Source organism: Corylus avellana, chromosome 7 (genome assembly GCF_965113065.1).
Source record: "Corylus avellana chromosome 7, dhCorAvel1.hap1.2, whole genome shotgun sequence".
In the NCBI taxonomy this organism is placed as follows: Eukaryota; Viridiplantae; Streptophyta; class Magnoliopsida; order Fagales; family Betulaceae; genus Corylus; species Corylus avellana.
In genome coordinates, this window is record NC_142496.1 from 20,789,126 (window position 1) to 20,803,084 (window position 13,959).

Genomic DNA, 13,959 nt, shown 5'->3' on the forward strand with positions numbered 1-13,959 from the left:
TATATATATATGATTGTTAGAAATTTTTTGAAAAATATAACCGTTATGACCGTTAAAATATGAAAAATGGCTGTCTAAAATATCTCACTTCAACATTTTTTTTTTTGTTATTTTGGAAATTTGTTGAAAATGTTTGAAAACGTACTCTTATTTAAAATTTGTTGGAAAAAAAAATAGTAATTCCTCACATCTTTAATAGTTATAGATCAAATAAAAAAATATTTTAAAAAAATAATATTTGAATGGAATATGTATATAGTTATTTAAAGTGAATAGTTAATAAAAATAGTGAGGCTGCTGAGGTACTGCTCTAAAATGATGAGTACCTAATTTTGGTCATTACGTGTGTAAAAGTCGTTTATTAAAGTGCAGTTGACCTCCAATTTCACAGCAACACGTACGTACATTTTTTAAACAAAATCATGGGGAGAGTGTTATATTTGGGCATCCATTTGAAAATAATAATAATAATAATAATAATAATAATAATGTGGTTTAAAAGGGTGGCAAAATCCACATTTTTTATTATAACATATATATAGCTTAATATATATGTTAATTAACGTAATATGTATATATAGTATTTTAATATATATATCTATGGTAACCCTAGATAGCATATATGGTATAACTTTATATATATATATATATATATATATATAGTAACTTAATATATATCTAGGGTTATATATGTACATATACCACACACACACGTACTTGTGTATATATATATACCGGGGCTTGAATCATCTCTGATTAGAATGCATTAGAAATTTATTGGTTAACCATGTGGTTTTTAGTATTAATATTCTAGACTATTAATACATATATACAGAAATGCTTAGTGTTCTCTTAGTCTTAAGTATGTATTGCTTTTAAAAACGACAAAGTTAGTAAATTAAGAGCCATAATTTTTTTTTATTGTTTTTTTTTTTTAACAAAACTCAATTTTAGTGACGTGCCACCTGACGGGCATCGGGAAGGCGCGCCAAGCCTGCACACGGCCTTCCCCTTCCTCTTCCTTCTTTTTCTTCCCCCTCCTTTTCTCTTCTCCTCCTGTGCGCACAGTACTCCAATAGTCTCTCCCTCTCTCATTTTTCTCTTCTTCTTCTCCGGCACTCTCTCTTTCTTCTCCTCCCGCGCATTGGCTGGCCAGCTCTCTCCCTCTCTCATTTGATTCTCTTCTTCTCCGGTCGGAAAACTCCCCCTCCCAACAGTCTCTCTCGCACTTCGGCGGTGTGACTCTCCGGCACTCTCTCCCTCTCCGGCAACGTACGTGTATATATATATATATTTTACAATGTTTTCAATGTATTGATTGTCTACATGGTATATTTACGTTTGCAATTTATCTTTTTTATTAAGTGTTATATATTACTTTCAAATTTGGTTGTTAGTTGCATTTTTTTTGTATGCTAGGCCATTTATTTAAAATTGTATTTTAATTCATATTGTGTAAATTTTATAAAAATCAAAAATAAAAAAAACTAATTAACCTAGATTTATTTTCTTTAGGGTCCCCATAACAAATGCATTTAAATTAATTGGTGACCAATAATTTTGCTTAGGTTATTAAGATTATATTTGTGCAAATTTTATTGAAAAGGAAAAAAAAAAAAAAAAAAAAAAAAAAAAAAAAAAAAAGACAAGAACAAAAAACAAACTAACCTAGATTTATTTTGTTTAGGATCCCCTAGCTCCATGTACATTTAAATTTGGACTAGTCTTAATTTAGTTTATTAGGTTTTGCAAATTTAGCTTAGGTAAGCGTTGGAAAAACTTTAAAAAAAAAGAAAAAAAAGAAAAAAGAAAAAGGTAACATGCCTATATATTTTTTAATTTAGGGTCCCCTACCTACCAAGTACATTTAATTTGAACCAGTCTTGATTTAGTTTATAAGGTTTTTGCAAATTTAGCTTACAGAAGCGTTAGAAAAATTTTAAAAACTAAAAAAAAAAAGTAACCTAGCTAGCTGCATTTTTTTTTAAATCAAGGTCCCCTAGCTTCCAAGTGCATTTAAGTTTATGATAATTAATATATTTTTTTCTTTTTCTTAATTATGTAACATTATGTACATTTAAATTAAGAAAAAGGAAAAGTAATTATTATTTTTTTTTAAAAAAAAAATAATTTAGTTTTAATTATTCCTTAATTATTAGGTTCCCTATACTTACACCAATGCATGACGTGTATGTGTTTAGGGTAATTCTTATATATTTGTTCCTAATTTACGTGGTAACGCTATGGATAAGAGTTGGATGACGAAGTCCAGGGGTACGAAGGAATACAAAAACGAGTGTAGATCGTTAGTGGACTTCGCAGTTCGTAACAGTACAACTCCAAATGGACTAATTGTTTGTCCATGTAAGATGTGTCGCCTTAACAGGCGACACCCGCCGGGTTTAGAATAGGACCACTTGACATGGGGGAAATGAATGTGGCCCCATTACAAAGACTGAATTTATTACGGTGAGAGGCCTGTACAAGATCCTGTTGAAGGCTCTAATTTGAATCGTCCGACCGCAGATGCAGCTGCAAGCACAGATCAAGGTGGCAATATCCACGCCATGTTGCATGATTTATTTGGCATGCATGATGTCATGTAAGACAACGTTGAGCCTCAAGTCATTGTGCATAGTGATGAAAAACACATTGTGCCTGACGAAGTTGACGGAGGTGAAGCACAAAAGTACGATGACTTGCTTAAAAAGGCAGACAAGCCACTTCCTGATAAGACTAGACATAGCAAACTTAGTGCCACTGTACATCTGTACAACTTGAAGTGTGTGGGTGGACTGAGTAATGCGATATTTCTCATCTTTCCTCGAGTTCATCAATCAGTTGTTACCTTTGGATGATGGTGCTCTGCCAGTTAATACATATGAGGCCAAAAGATTTCTAAGGGATATGGAATTCGGGTATGAGAAGATTCCAGCATGTTGTAATGACTATATGTTGTTCTAGAAGGGCAATAAGGACTTAGATTCATGTGTTAAATGTGGAGAATCTAAGTGGAAGGACGAAATTCATTTTGACGAGGATGGTCAACCCATATCGTCGAGTAAGAGACGTCTGGTGAAGGTGTTATATTGGTTTCCAATCATACTACGACTACAGAGGTTGTTTATGTCATAGCATACCGCGCCCTATATAAGGTGGCATGCAGACGGCCATTCAAAGAACGGCGTATTGAGGCATTCGGCCGATGGTGAAGCATGGAAGTCATTCGATAATTTATACCTGAATTTTTCATTAGACAGCAGGAACATAAGACTTGGCCAAACCTCGAATGGATTTAATCCTTTTGGGAACATGAACACATCCTATAGTACTTGGCATGTAATGCTTGTATCGTACAACATGTCGCCTTAGATGTGCATGAAACAAACGTCTTTCATATTATCCTTGATTATTTCAGGCATAAGTTCACCTGAAATGGATATATATATCTACTTGCAACCCTTAATTGAGAAATTACAAGAACTATGGAATGTATGGGTATGAACATTTGATGTCTCCATGAAAAAAGAATTTTATGTTCCAAGCGCAATTGATGTGGACAATTAATGACTTCTCGATATATGCAGACTTGTCCGGGAGGCTTACCAGGGGTAAAAAGGCGTGTCCTTGCTGTATGCATACAACAAGGTTTAGACGGTTAAAAAATGGGCACAAATTTTGCTTTATGGGACATAGACGATACTTGCCCATTGATCATCCGTGCATATGGAATAGAAGAACATTTGACGGTAACCAAGAAGTAGAATGTGCCAGGTGGAGAAAAAATCCTGAGACAGTTAGAAGGGATGTTATTTAGGGATGAGAGTGCTGGTAAGTCAAAGTCTGCTGATAATATCAGTACTCATTTGTGTGTTAAACATCAATGCAGATGTTGACGACAAATTTAAAGTGTTAACCGTAAATGACTCGTACAAGTTGTGGGAGATCACCGATGGGAAAAGAATCGTGATGGAATATAATGGCACGTGGTAGCCCGTAGGGCGAAGCGGGGGGAAATTTAGATGGATGACGAACAAGATTGTCAAGAGCGGGGCTTTTGTCAGGATATCCGACAACTGGAAGAATGTACCAGAAAATACAAAAGAGGATTTATGAGACTCATTGATGGTATGTGTAGATTAGATGTTCTTAATTTATAGGAAAAATTACAGTTTACCCCCTCAAAGTTGACAGCGTTTTTCAATTCGAACATCAAAGTTTTAATTTTTGCAATCCACCCCCCTCATATTCCAATTTTTTGCAATTTGACCAATTGTATCTAAAACTTCCCATATTGTCCCTAATTTTTATTTTTATTTTTATTTTTTATAAAAAAAAAAAAAAAAAAAAAAAAAACTCAGGGTGGCCGTAGCCACCCCTTTGGCCATCTAGCCATTTTTGCACTCCCAAATTTTTTTTTTTTTTTCATAAAAAATAAAAATATGGGGCAATATGAGAATTTTAGAATAATATTGGTCGAATTGAAAAAAAAAAAATTGAAACTTTATGGGGGTAGATTGCAAAAATTGAAACTTTGGTGTTCGAATTGAAAAACGCTGTCAACTTTGATGGGGTAAACTATAATTTTTCCTAATTTATAATATGTAGCATTTATATTTAATTTTGTAAAACAATTATCTAATGTTTAAAATATAATGTACTCATAATTTCTCAATTTTTAACTAATCCAGAAGCGCTTCTACATCTTGTCTGGGTCAGATATGGCGGCAATAAAAAATGATGCGTTCAGAAACATGAGCGAGAAGCTGAAGCTTTGGAGACACAAGTTAAAAAATAAACTCCACATTCACCGTGAAGATACTCCTGCGATAGTGAGGGCGAGGATGTGGTAGACCCTTGCAAAGTACAACCTCGTAGACGTGTGGATATATTGTTGGAGCAATGATATGATCCCGAGTATCAAGTAGGTCATGAATTTAGTTTTATTTGCGTAGTTTCATTAATTGTAATTGTTTGATGGCTCACATATTAATAACGTATATATGATGTGTTCGTAAGACTATGCTCAACATATGAGAGAAATACGAGCATTGAATAAAACACCACACTGCACTGGCTCGAAGAGCTTTGCAAGGATGTCACATGAGGAAGTATGTTTGTCATTTACTATATATATATGTGTGTGTGTGTGTGTGTGTGTGTGTCATCAAGAGTTTAATATATATACGAACATATGTTTATGCTGTCGATTTTTGCAGGTAATTACTTTGGGAAGGGCTCCTACGCGAGTGAAGGCTTACATCAAGACCCATAAAATGAAAAATGGTAGCTTCCTAACTCTAGAGGTCGAGGAGAGAGTTGTATGCTGCTTACACCTTGTCTTGAAATTTTATTTGTGTATTAACTTATTTAGGATTAACACTTATATAACAATGATCGTGTGTAATGTAACATACAGGCACGAATGAGGGAGCTCTTGGATACTGACCCTGCAGAATTGGCAAATGGGCCCCAGGGGAAGATTTGGTGGGCATTGAACAACGCATTCGTCTAGGCGCATAGCAATAAGCCTGAATATGCAGGTCGTGTTCGAGGAGTTAATAAAAATATTCTACCTGTGCGCGGCAACATCCACTCCTATTACACACCGTCCCAAGCACGATCACAGAACCTTGGAAGCTCGACGGTCTCGCGTGATGAACTTGAAAGAGCAATTGAAGTTGAAAGGGATCAGCACATGGCACAAATGGCTGCACAGAAGGAGCAGATGGATACGATGTTGGCCCAGCAGAGGGAGCAAATTATTGCGGTGATTATCGCACAAATTACTGAGCAGAAGGCTGCGCAGATGGCGACATATGAGGCCTGTGTTCTTGTGCTTGAGAGTTCGAGACATGTGAGCTTCGAGTCGGAGGTAACTAATGTTAGGGCTCTGTACGACGCAGAGTCTCCAGCCTTTGTGATTGTGAGATCCTCAGCGAATAGCCGATCAGGTAACACTATATTCTTTTTGTTTCTCTTTTAGTAACACGATTATTTTCTTAGATGACTATCATTTTAATGGCTAATAATTTTGTTCGATAAACACACTTTGTTTGACTATTATCTTTATCTGACACATGCATGCATATAACACAATTAAAACATAATGTGTAGAGGACGTAAAAGTATGTGAAAATACAGACTAAAGGAAGAAAGTTTGTAAAGATAAGAATAAGAAAAAAGGGAAGAAGAAGAAAAGAACACAAAGGACTACATCTTTATTCAGCGATTTGAAAGTTACAAGAGAGAACAATATACATGCATATGAAGAGAACACATCTCATATATCATGGCATGAATCATGGGTTGTGATGAAGAGTAATATACAATCCCATGAAACATGGATGAGTAAATCATGAGATTGTTGCCTTGCTTCAATATGCTTGACTTGATCAGATTTTATCTTCTAACACTCCCCTGCAAACTGATGGTAAGAACATCCTTCAGTTTCATAAACAAAAACAAATAATTGGCCGTTTGTCTGTTGAATCTTGCCATAAACCATCGGGGGCAGTCGGATTTCTCCACAAAATCACCAAAGGGAGGTCGGATCTCGCCGTAAAATACCAAGGAGCAATCGGATCTCGTTGTAAATTTCTAAGGGACGGTCAGATTTCGTCGCAGATACCAAGGGGTGGTTGAATCTCCCTGCAAAACCAACAATGGATGGTTAGATTTCACCATGATGACCAAAGGTTGATGTCGGTGTGCAGTAACTGTGGAGAAGGAGTGAGCTTGCAATGTGTGACTCAACAAACATATGTGATGCGGCTAAGGTGCTTGATGAAATTACTCAGAGAGACAGCGGAAAAGGAACTAGAATGACGTTAGTCAATTTATTACTCTGATACCGTGTGAAAATACAAACTAAAGGAATAAAGTTTGTAAAGACAAGAAGAAGAAAGGGAAAAAGAAGATAACACAAAGGACTACATTTTTATTCAGCGATTTGAATGTTACAAGAGAGAACAATATATAGACATATGAAGGGAACACATCCCATATATAATGGCGTGAATCATGGGTTGTGATGGAAAGTAATATGCAATCCCATAAAACATGGAGGAGTAAATCATGAAATTGTTGCCTTGCTTGGATATGCTTGACTTGATCAAATTTTATCATGTTAATTTGCTGATTGATTGTTTGTTTTATCATTTGCAGTTAGTACGGAGAAGTTGGACGGGTCATGATGGCGTTCATTCGGATTTGGTTGGGTATAGTTTGAGTCATGTATTCGTGAACAACTTAACTTGTATATTTTGTATGTTTTGTTGATGTATATATGATATATTTGTTTATTAGCAATGTTGATGTATAGAGATCGTTTTAATTAGTTGGTGGATTATTTGTGATTGTTTATAGTTTTTGAGTTAGTTGGTGGATTATCGTATATTAGGTGCGCACGGAGAAATTGTATAAAAAAAAAAAAAAAAAAAAAAATTCCTGCCACTAGGGTGACGTGTTAACATTTAACATGTTACCTATAACGTGTCTAATTTGACACGTCAGCCCTATGATGATGTGTCAAATTAACATGTCACCACAAGCTAACGTGTCAGTATGACACGTTACCTTGTGGTGACGTGTCAAATTGACACGTTACCTTGTAGTGAAATGTCAATTTCACACGTTACTAAATATTTGGTAACGTGTTAAAAAATAACATGTCAGTACAAGATGACGTTACCATACATTTGGTAACGTGTCAAATTTTGACACGTTACAAAAGGGTAAAGTATCAGAACCTGACACGTTACTAAATCTCCAGTGGTTACAACCAATTTTTTAACCCGTTAGACACGTTACTGTTGACACATCACTACCCATTAGTAACATGTCAATAGCCTTGACACGTTACTAACGGTCCGTTACAAATAAATAAAATTCTTGTAGTGATAATTAGTGCCTAAGTGTTTATAGTAGTGTTGGATATATTAGTCACAAATCCCAAGAGGGGGAGAAAATTAAATTTTAAACACTTAGGGGAAATTCCTTGTGAAAACCGCCCTTACAATCAACCTCAGCTAAACGTAAGTCTGGACGATATGAATACCGTCTAAATGGTGACAATCTTCATGTGAATCAAATATGGTCAACACTACACATACGCGGTTAGAGGTCTTTAAAACCTTTTTTGAGTCTTAAGGCACCATTTGGTGTGTGTCATAGCCTTTAGAGAGAGGGGAGAAGAGGACGGAGGGATTTCTTGTGGGTTTGAGCTTTAATCCTCTAGTGGGTAAGCTACAAACCCCTTTCTTTAGTTTATTTTATTTATATTTTGTTTACCTTTTGTAATGTGTTATTTTTTGTAGGTGCATGTGTACGTGTCTTATAAATTTTGATGGTAAAGTTAAGTTTTTCTTGTGAAAGGTGGTAACTTTAGGGCTAGAAAGTTTGGATTTTGGTTTGAATATGTGTCCAAGAACGTTTTGAACTTGCGAATTAAAGAGAAGATCTCTAACTCCTATGTGTGTGGTTGTGTCATGTGTGGATCCTTGTGATTTTTCAAGTGTTGGAGATGAAAACTTTGGTTTTGTAAGAAATGTTTAATTTTGGGATAAATCTTGAGACTTTATTGTTTGAGCTTTGTTTTAGGATATTATTAGTGTCTAGGTTAGTGAAAAAAAAGTATTTTTAAACCTTAGAACATGTTAGAAGAGTTAAAGGTAAGATTGGTTTTATGGAGTTAAGAGCTTTTGTCTAGAAACCGTCCTGACGGTTCGAGAATCGTCTTGAGGTCTAGACCGCCCCCACTGTCTGTGTACCATCCTAACGGTTTGGCTAGCATAATGCTTAAAAGTCTTAAGTTGGAATCTTGGTCTAGATGTGTAACTAATAGTAGAATACCTTGCAGATGATGGAGGCGTCGAGTACCCAAACAATTGCCTTGGGAAAATCTACGAGCTTATAAGAGAGTAAATTTCATATGGACATTTAATTTAAGATTTTCGAAGCATAAATATTTTGCTTCAAAGTATTATACACTCTTACAATGTCTTGAACATCTTTGATACAATATATGATATGAACCCTAATTTTGCAAGCATGATGAAATGAATTTTACCAAATGATGATTAGATGACTATATTACTTATTGATTTACATGCACATGACAATTAAAAAAAAAAAAAGGGAAAGAAAATATACCGCGCCAAACTAGATCAACCTTCTTTAACTTCCGATACTCTCTCTCTCTCTCTGTATCTCACATTGTCACATGCAATAGAAAGTAAGTGAATGATGGGATAGGCAGAGCATTGGGACCGACCTACTTCTTTATGACTTTTATATTTCAATGCCAGGCTTTAGGGACTTAATTGAAATTTGGTTAATAAAGGAAAGAAAGATGGAAAAGTTACTGAATAATTACTATAACAAAAAGGAATGGGAAATTAAAAACTGTTGTTTCCTATGAGCATATATCTGCTGGAACTCAATCACAGAACCAATCATGCACAGAGGAAAGCTGAGTTGCTTTTATCTCTTTTAGTCATTATGTTAAAAGCCCATAATCAACTTCTTATCATCTCCTCTTTTTACTCTTTTCTGGGGGATGGGAAGGGGAAAGGTGGTGTAAGTTAATATTCAAGGCATAAAAAATATATTATTTGATAAAGTAAATACAAATGATAAAGGAGAGATTTTCTGGTACTGGGAAGAGAACAAAGGAAAAGACAGAAAGTGCACGTCAGAACAAGCCTGTTGGCTTGCCTGTGGTCTTGAATGGGTTAAGAGTTTTTAAAACAATCCCTTCTCATCCACATCTCTCTCTTTCTCTATCTCTCTCTCTCAACACCCTCTTGAATGGTTTAGTTTGTCTGCTTAATGCTGAATCTTCTTGGTTTTAGCAACTATCCACCTAGGGTTTGTGGCTGCAAGAGGTTTGTTGCTAAACTACGTTTTAATTCATTCCATATTTTTCTTTCTTTCCTTCTTGGGATTATACTTATACTTATGCAAGTCTTTCTAAATTAGGGTCTGGGGCTAAGATCTCAGGAAGCCATGTCATAGAGGATCTCTGAGCTCATTTAATGAATCTCATGCTTTGTGTCATCATTCCCACAAAGTTGTTTAGATTAATATAGAAAGGAAGAGGATGAATGAGACTTCTGCATCTGCCTCAACAAATCTAGCACCACCACCAAAGAGGAAGAGGAGTCTTCCAGGCAAACCAGGTTAATTTCATTATAAAACAAATTGATTTTCCATTTTTGTTTGATGGGTTTTCATGATTTGTTAATTTTGAACCAGACCCAGAAGCAGAAGTGATAGCTTTGTCTCCCAAAAGCCTCTTAGCAACAAACAGATTCGTATGTGATATCTGTAACAAAGGGTTTCAGAGAGATCAAAACCTTCAGCTTCACAGAAGAGGGCATAACGTGCCATGGAAGTTAAAGCAAAGGACAAGTGAAGTGGTGAGGAAGAAGGTGTATGTATGCCCGGAGCTAACGTGCGTTCACCATGACCCCTCAAGGGCTCTTGGGGACCTCACAGGAATCAAGAAGCACTTTTGCAGGAAGCATGGGGAAAAGAGGTGGAAGTGTGAAAGGTGCTCAAAGCGTTATGCAGTTCAATCAGATTGGAAAGCTCACTCTAAGATTTGTGGCACTCGAGAGTATAGATGTGATTGTGGAACCCTTTTCTCTAGGTAAGAGCAACATATATGCTATTGCATAGTTATGAGAGAAAATAAATTAAATCTTTAATTATTCCATGATTGAACAAATAGCTTTTAAATGCTCCCAATTTGCATCTTCTTCTGCTATATATGTATATATTGTATGTCGGTGGGGGTAAGAAGAAGAAGAAGAATCTCGATTTAATAGCAAAAATCAAATTTATTTCATTATTAGCATTCCGAGATTCATCTCAGTCTCATATCCAATATTTCATAATTAAGTTTTAAAGTTAGTGCATATGATGGTGTACATAAATAATGTCATATTATTTGAATTTTTTAAAAGGCTGTGTCAAAATTTATATTATGTATTTGATTTAAATCTTAACCTTCAAATTATACTATTTGATCTCATTTTCAAATGGAGCATGGAGATAAAAAGAGAGTGAGAAGTGAGGTTGAAACTTTTTAACTCGTAATGGCTACTGTAAAAGTGGCCAGATTAGGAACCTTTAATGGTAGACTGCTGCAATGTTTTTTTGTCCTTGAAGAGAAAAAGGTGTGATGAGAGAGAGAGAGTACTTTTACACTGTTTATTTAAGCTGTATTTTTATGGTTCCTCTTTTTGTTTTTTGTGCTTGTTTTCATGGTCACAGGAGGGACAGTTTCATCACCCACAGAGCCTTCTGTGATGCTTTAGCACAGGAGAGTGGCAGAGCAATCACAGCGACAAACTCACTTGTGTCCCCACAAACCCAACTCCATAGCCAAGGAATCCAGTCACTGAAAAGAGAAGAAGAACTACAACCATGGTTGGCTTGTAATTCACCACTAAATCTCTCCTCCTCACATCTATTTTCAACAAATTTAGACCACCACGATCAAAACCCTAGCCCTAACACTAACCCTGATTCTACACTACTCCTCCCTCCCTTTCAGCCAGCTGCTTCCCCACACATGTCAGCAACTGCATTATTGCAAAAAGCAGCTCAAATGGGTGTTACAATGAGCAAGCCCTCACTCTCCCCTACAGCTGTTTCTTGTTTGGGTGTGTCTTCACGTGATGAAATGGGAAGTGGGTCTCATGCCTTTGCCTTGGCATCTTTTGGGAATAAAGCTGCTGCTGCAGCTACTGCTGCTGCTGCTGTCACCAGTAGTACTAGTAGGACTGGATTCATTGAGCATAATTCTCTTCTTCATGACATGATGAGCATGACATCTTTGCCTTGCTCATCTGGGTTAGTTGAAGGATCGTCCTTTGAAGAGGATTATCATAGGATGATGATGATGAATCCAAAAAGAGAGGGTGGTTTTCAGGATGCTCTCTCAAAAGCAAGCAAAAGCATTAATGGAGGAGGTGGCAACGATGGGCTGACAAGAGACTTTTTGGGTGTTGGAGCAAGAGCAGCATTCTCTCATAAAGATTTTCTCAACATGGCAGCCTTTGACTACATCAATCCTTCTTCAACAACATACTCACACCAGCACAATCAGAACCAACCACCTTTTAATCACCTTTAGAAACAAATTATAGATTTTGCTGGATCAGGTTTGCTTGTTCAGAATTATCAATTATTTAGTGTTGTAATTCAACATATGTTTTTACCATAAATGGAGAAATATGCAAAGTGATAAGCATGCCTTATTCATTATGCACAGAATCTTTAAGAAATTTATTATTATTATTTTTTTTTTGTCTTCCATTGTGAGAAAGTGCCTGTTCATCATTTTTGCTCCTCCAACTTCACTTTTCCGATCGTCCCTTTTTTTGGGGACTAAAAAAAAAAGTCCCTTTAGTTTTTGGCCGAGTGTCGGGTGTTTCATTTTTTTTTTTTTTTTTTTTCCTCCAAGTAAAACGACAAATCAAACTATTTTGGGCACTTTTCTCTTTTTGTGAGTAAGATGAGATTCCCATTACTTTACAAAACAATTCAAAGAGAGTACAAAAAGAAATCCAAAAAAAAAAAAAAATTACTACTACTAGATGATGATGATGAGATTCCCAACAATTTTTCCTTAATTTATGAAATAAAATTACTTTTTCATTCCATGTAAAAAAACACTTCACAATAGATTTTCTTATTTTTCCTTATATGAATTAAATATTATTTCTTTTTATCATTATAACCAATGAGAGAGGAGAGATGAAAAATAATTGTTGGGACATGTAAAGGAGAGAAGAGAGAGAATCAATTTTTTATAATTTAATAATGCATTGGGCATCTTAGATGCCCTTTGATGTTGGTTATATTTAGGGTTTTTAATGTGGGTGTTTTTTCTTGATTTTCTCTAAACATAGGGAAGAGAATGAGTTATAGAGAATCTGCTGCTAGTGCTCTAACCGATATACATGGGTAAACTAGCGCATAACTACTTTGGTTGGCATGGTTAATGATTTTAGGGGCAGGAGAAGACAGTTAATAACTACCTACCTTTATATATAATATATATTTTTTATATATTAAATACATAAATTAATTGAAATCGCATTAAAGCCTAAGGAATAAAATTGATTTTTTTTTTCTTTTAATTATTGGTGGTTCAAGTAATTGGCATGCTATTTTTGCATCAATCTGAGATAAAATATTATTAAAAAGAGAATATATTAATCTGGTTGGTACAGGCTTGACAACTCGACAACGTACGTCAATTAATTAATCTGAAATGATTAACAAATAATTTAATAGAAGAACGAGTGGGTGTCATTACTTTACATCATTTGACAGTGCCATAAGAAAATGAAAGAAAAATTATTTCATTTTGTGGATCGTAACTATGCTGCCACATGGTCTGCATGATTAGGGCCTCTAATTATAGGGAACAAATAGTTAAAGATGAAAATAATTAAATGCCTAAGATATCATATCATATTATATATAATAGCCAAAACCCTCTCAGAAGTGCATGCCTTAATATTTCGACATGTGGCATGAACTATTTTTTTAAAAGACAAACCTGTTTTTTATGACATACTTTTTGTACTGGTTTTTTAAGAGTGAATTGATTTTTACTTAAAAAATCGGTCATTAAATTTGCGTAATTAAGAGCATTTAATTATATTTCAAGAGTTTTCTATGTATAAATTATTCAATAAAATTAAGTATTATTAATGTCCAATTCCAATAAGGATACAAATCATATGTTTTTTCCTTTCTCCATGTTTTCATATTTATTAAGTAGTGAACCGATCCTTGAATATATGTATTAATACCTTACTTAAAGCCTAACAAAAACGTTGTGTACTGGAATAATAGTCCTCTCTAGGGTTTCGCTCTAGGCAAAAGCGTGAGGTGAGAATTGCTAGTATAGGATTATGCTCAATTTGATTGCATTAA

At 35.2% G+C, this 13,959-nt stretch overlaps 1 protein-coding gene across 1 annotated transcript; it reads left to right on the forward strand.

The window, feature by feature from the left end:
- The first annotated feature begins 9,676 nt into the window (after positions 1 to 9,676).
- LOC132184329 (protein indeterminate-domain 12) lies at positions 9,677 to 12,325 on the forward strand. The gene is made up of 4 exons (XM_059597919.2): positions 9,677 to 9,887; positions 9,982 to 10,181; positions 10,258 to 10,654; positions 11,281 to 12,325. The coding sequence occupies exons 2-4, from the start codon at positions 10,103 to 10,105 to the stop codon at positions 12,143 to 12,145; spliced, it is 1,341 nt and encodes a 446-aa protein (XP_059453902.1). The 5' UTR covers positions 9,677 to 9,887; positions 9,982 to 10,102; the 3' UTR covers positions 12,146 to 12,325.
- The last annotated feature ends 1,634 nt before the right edge of the window (positions 12,326 to 13,959 follow it).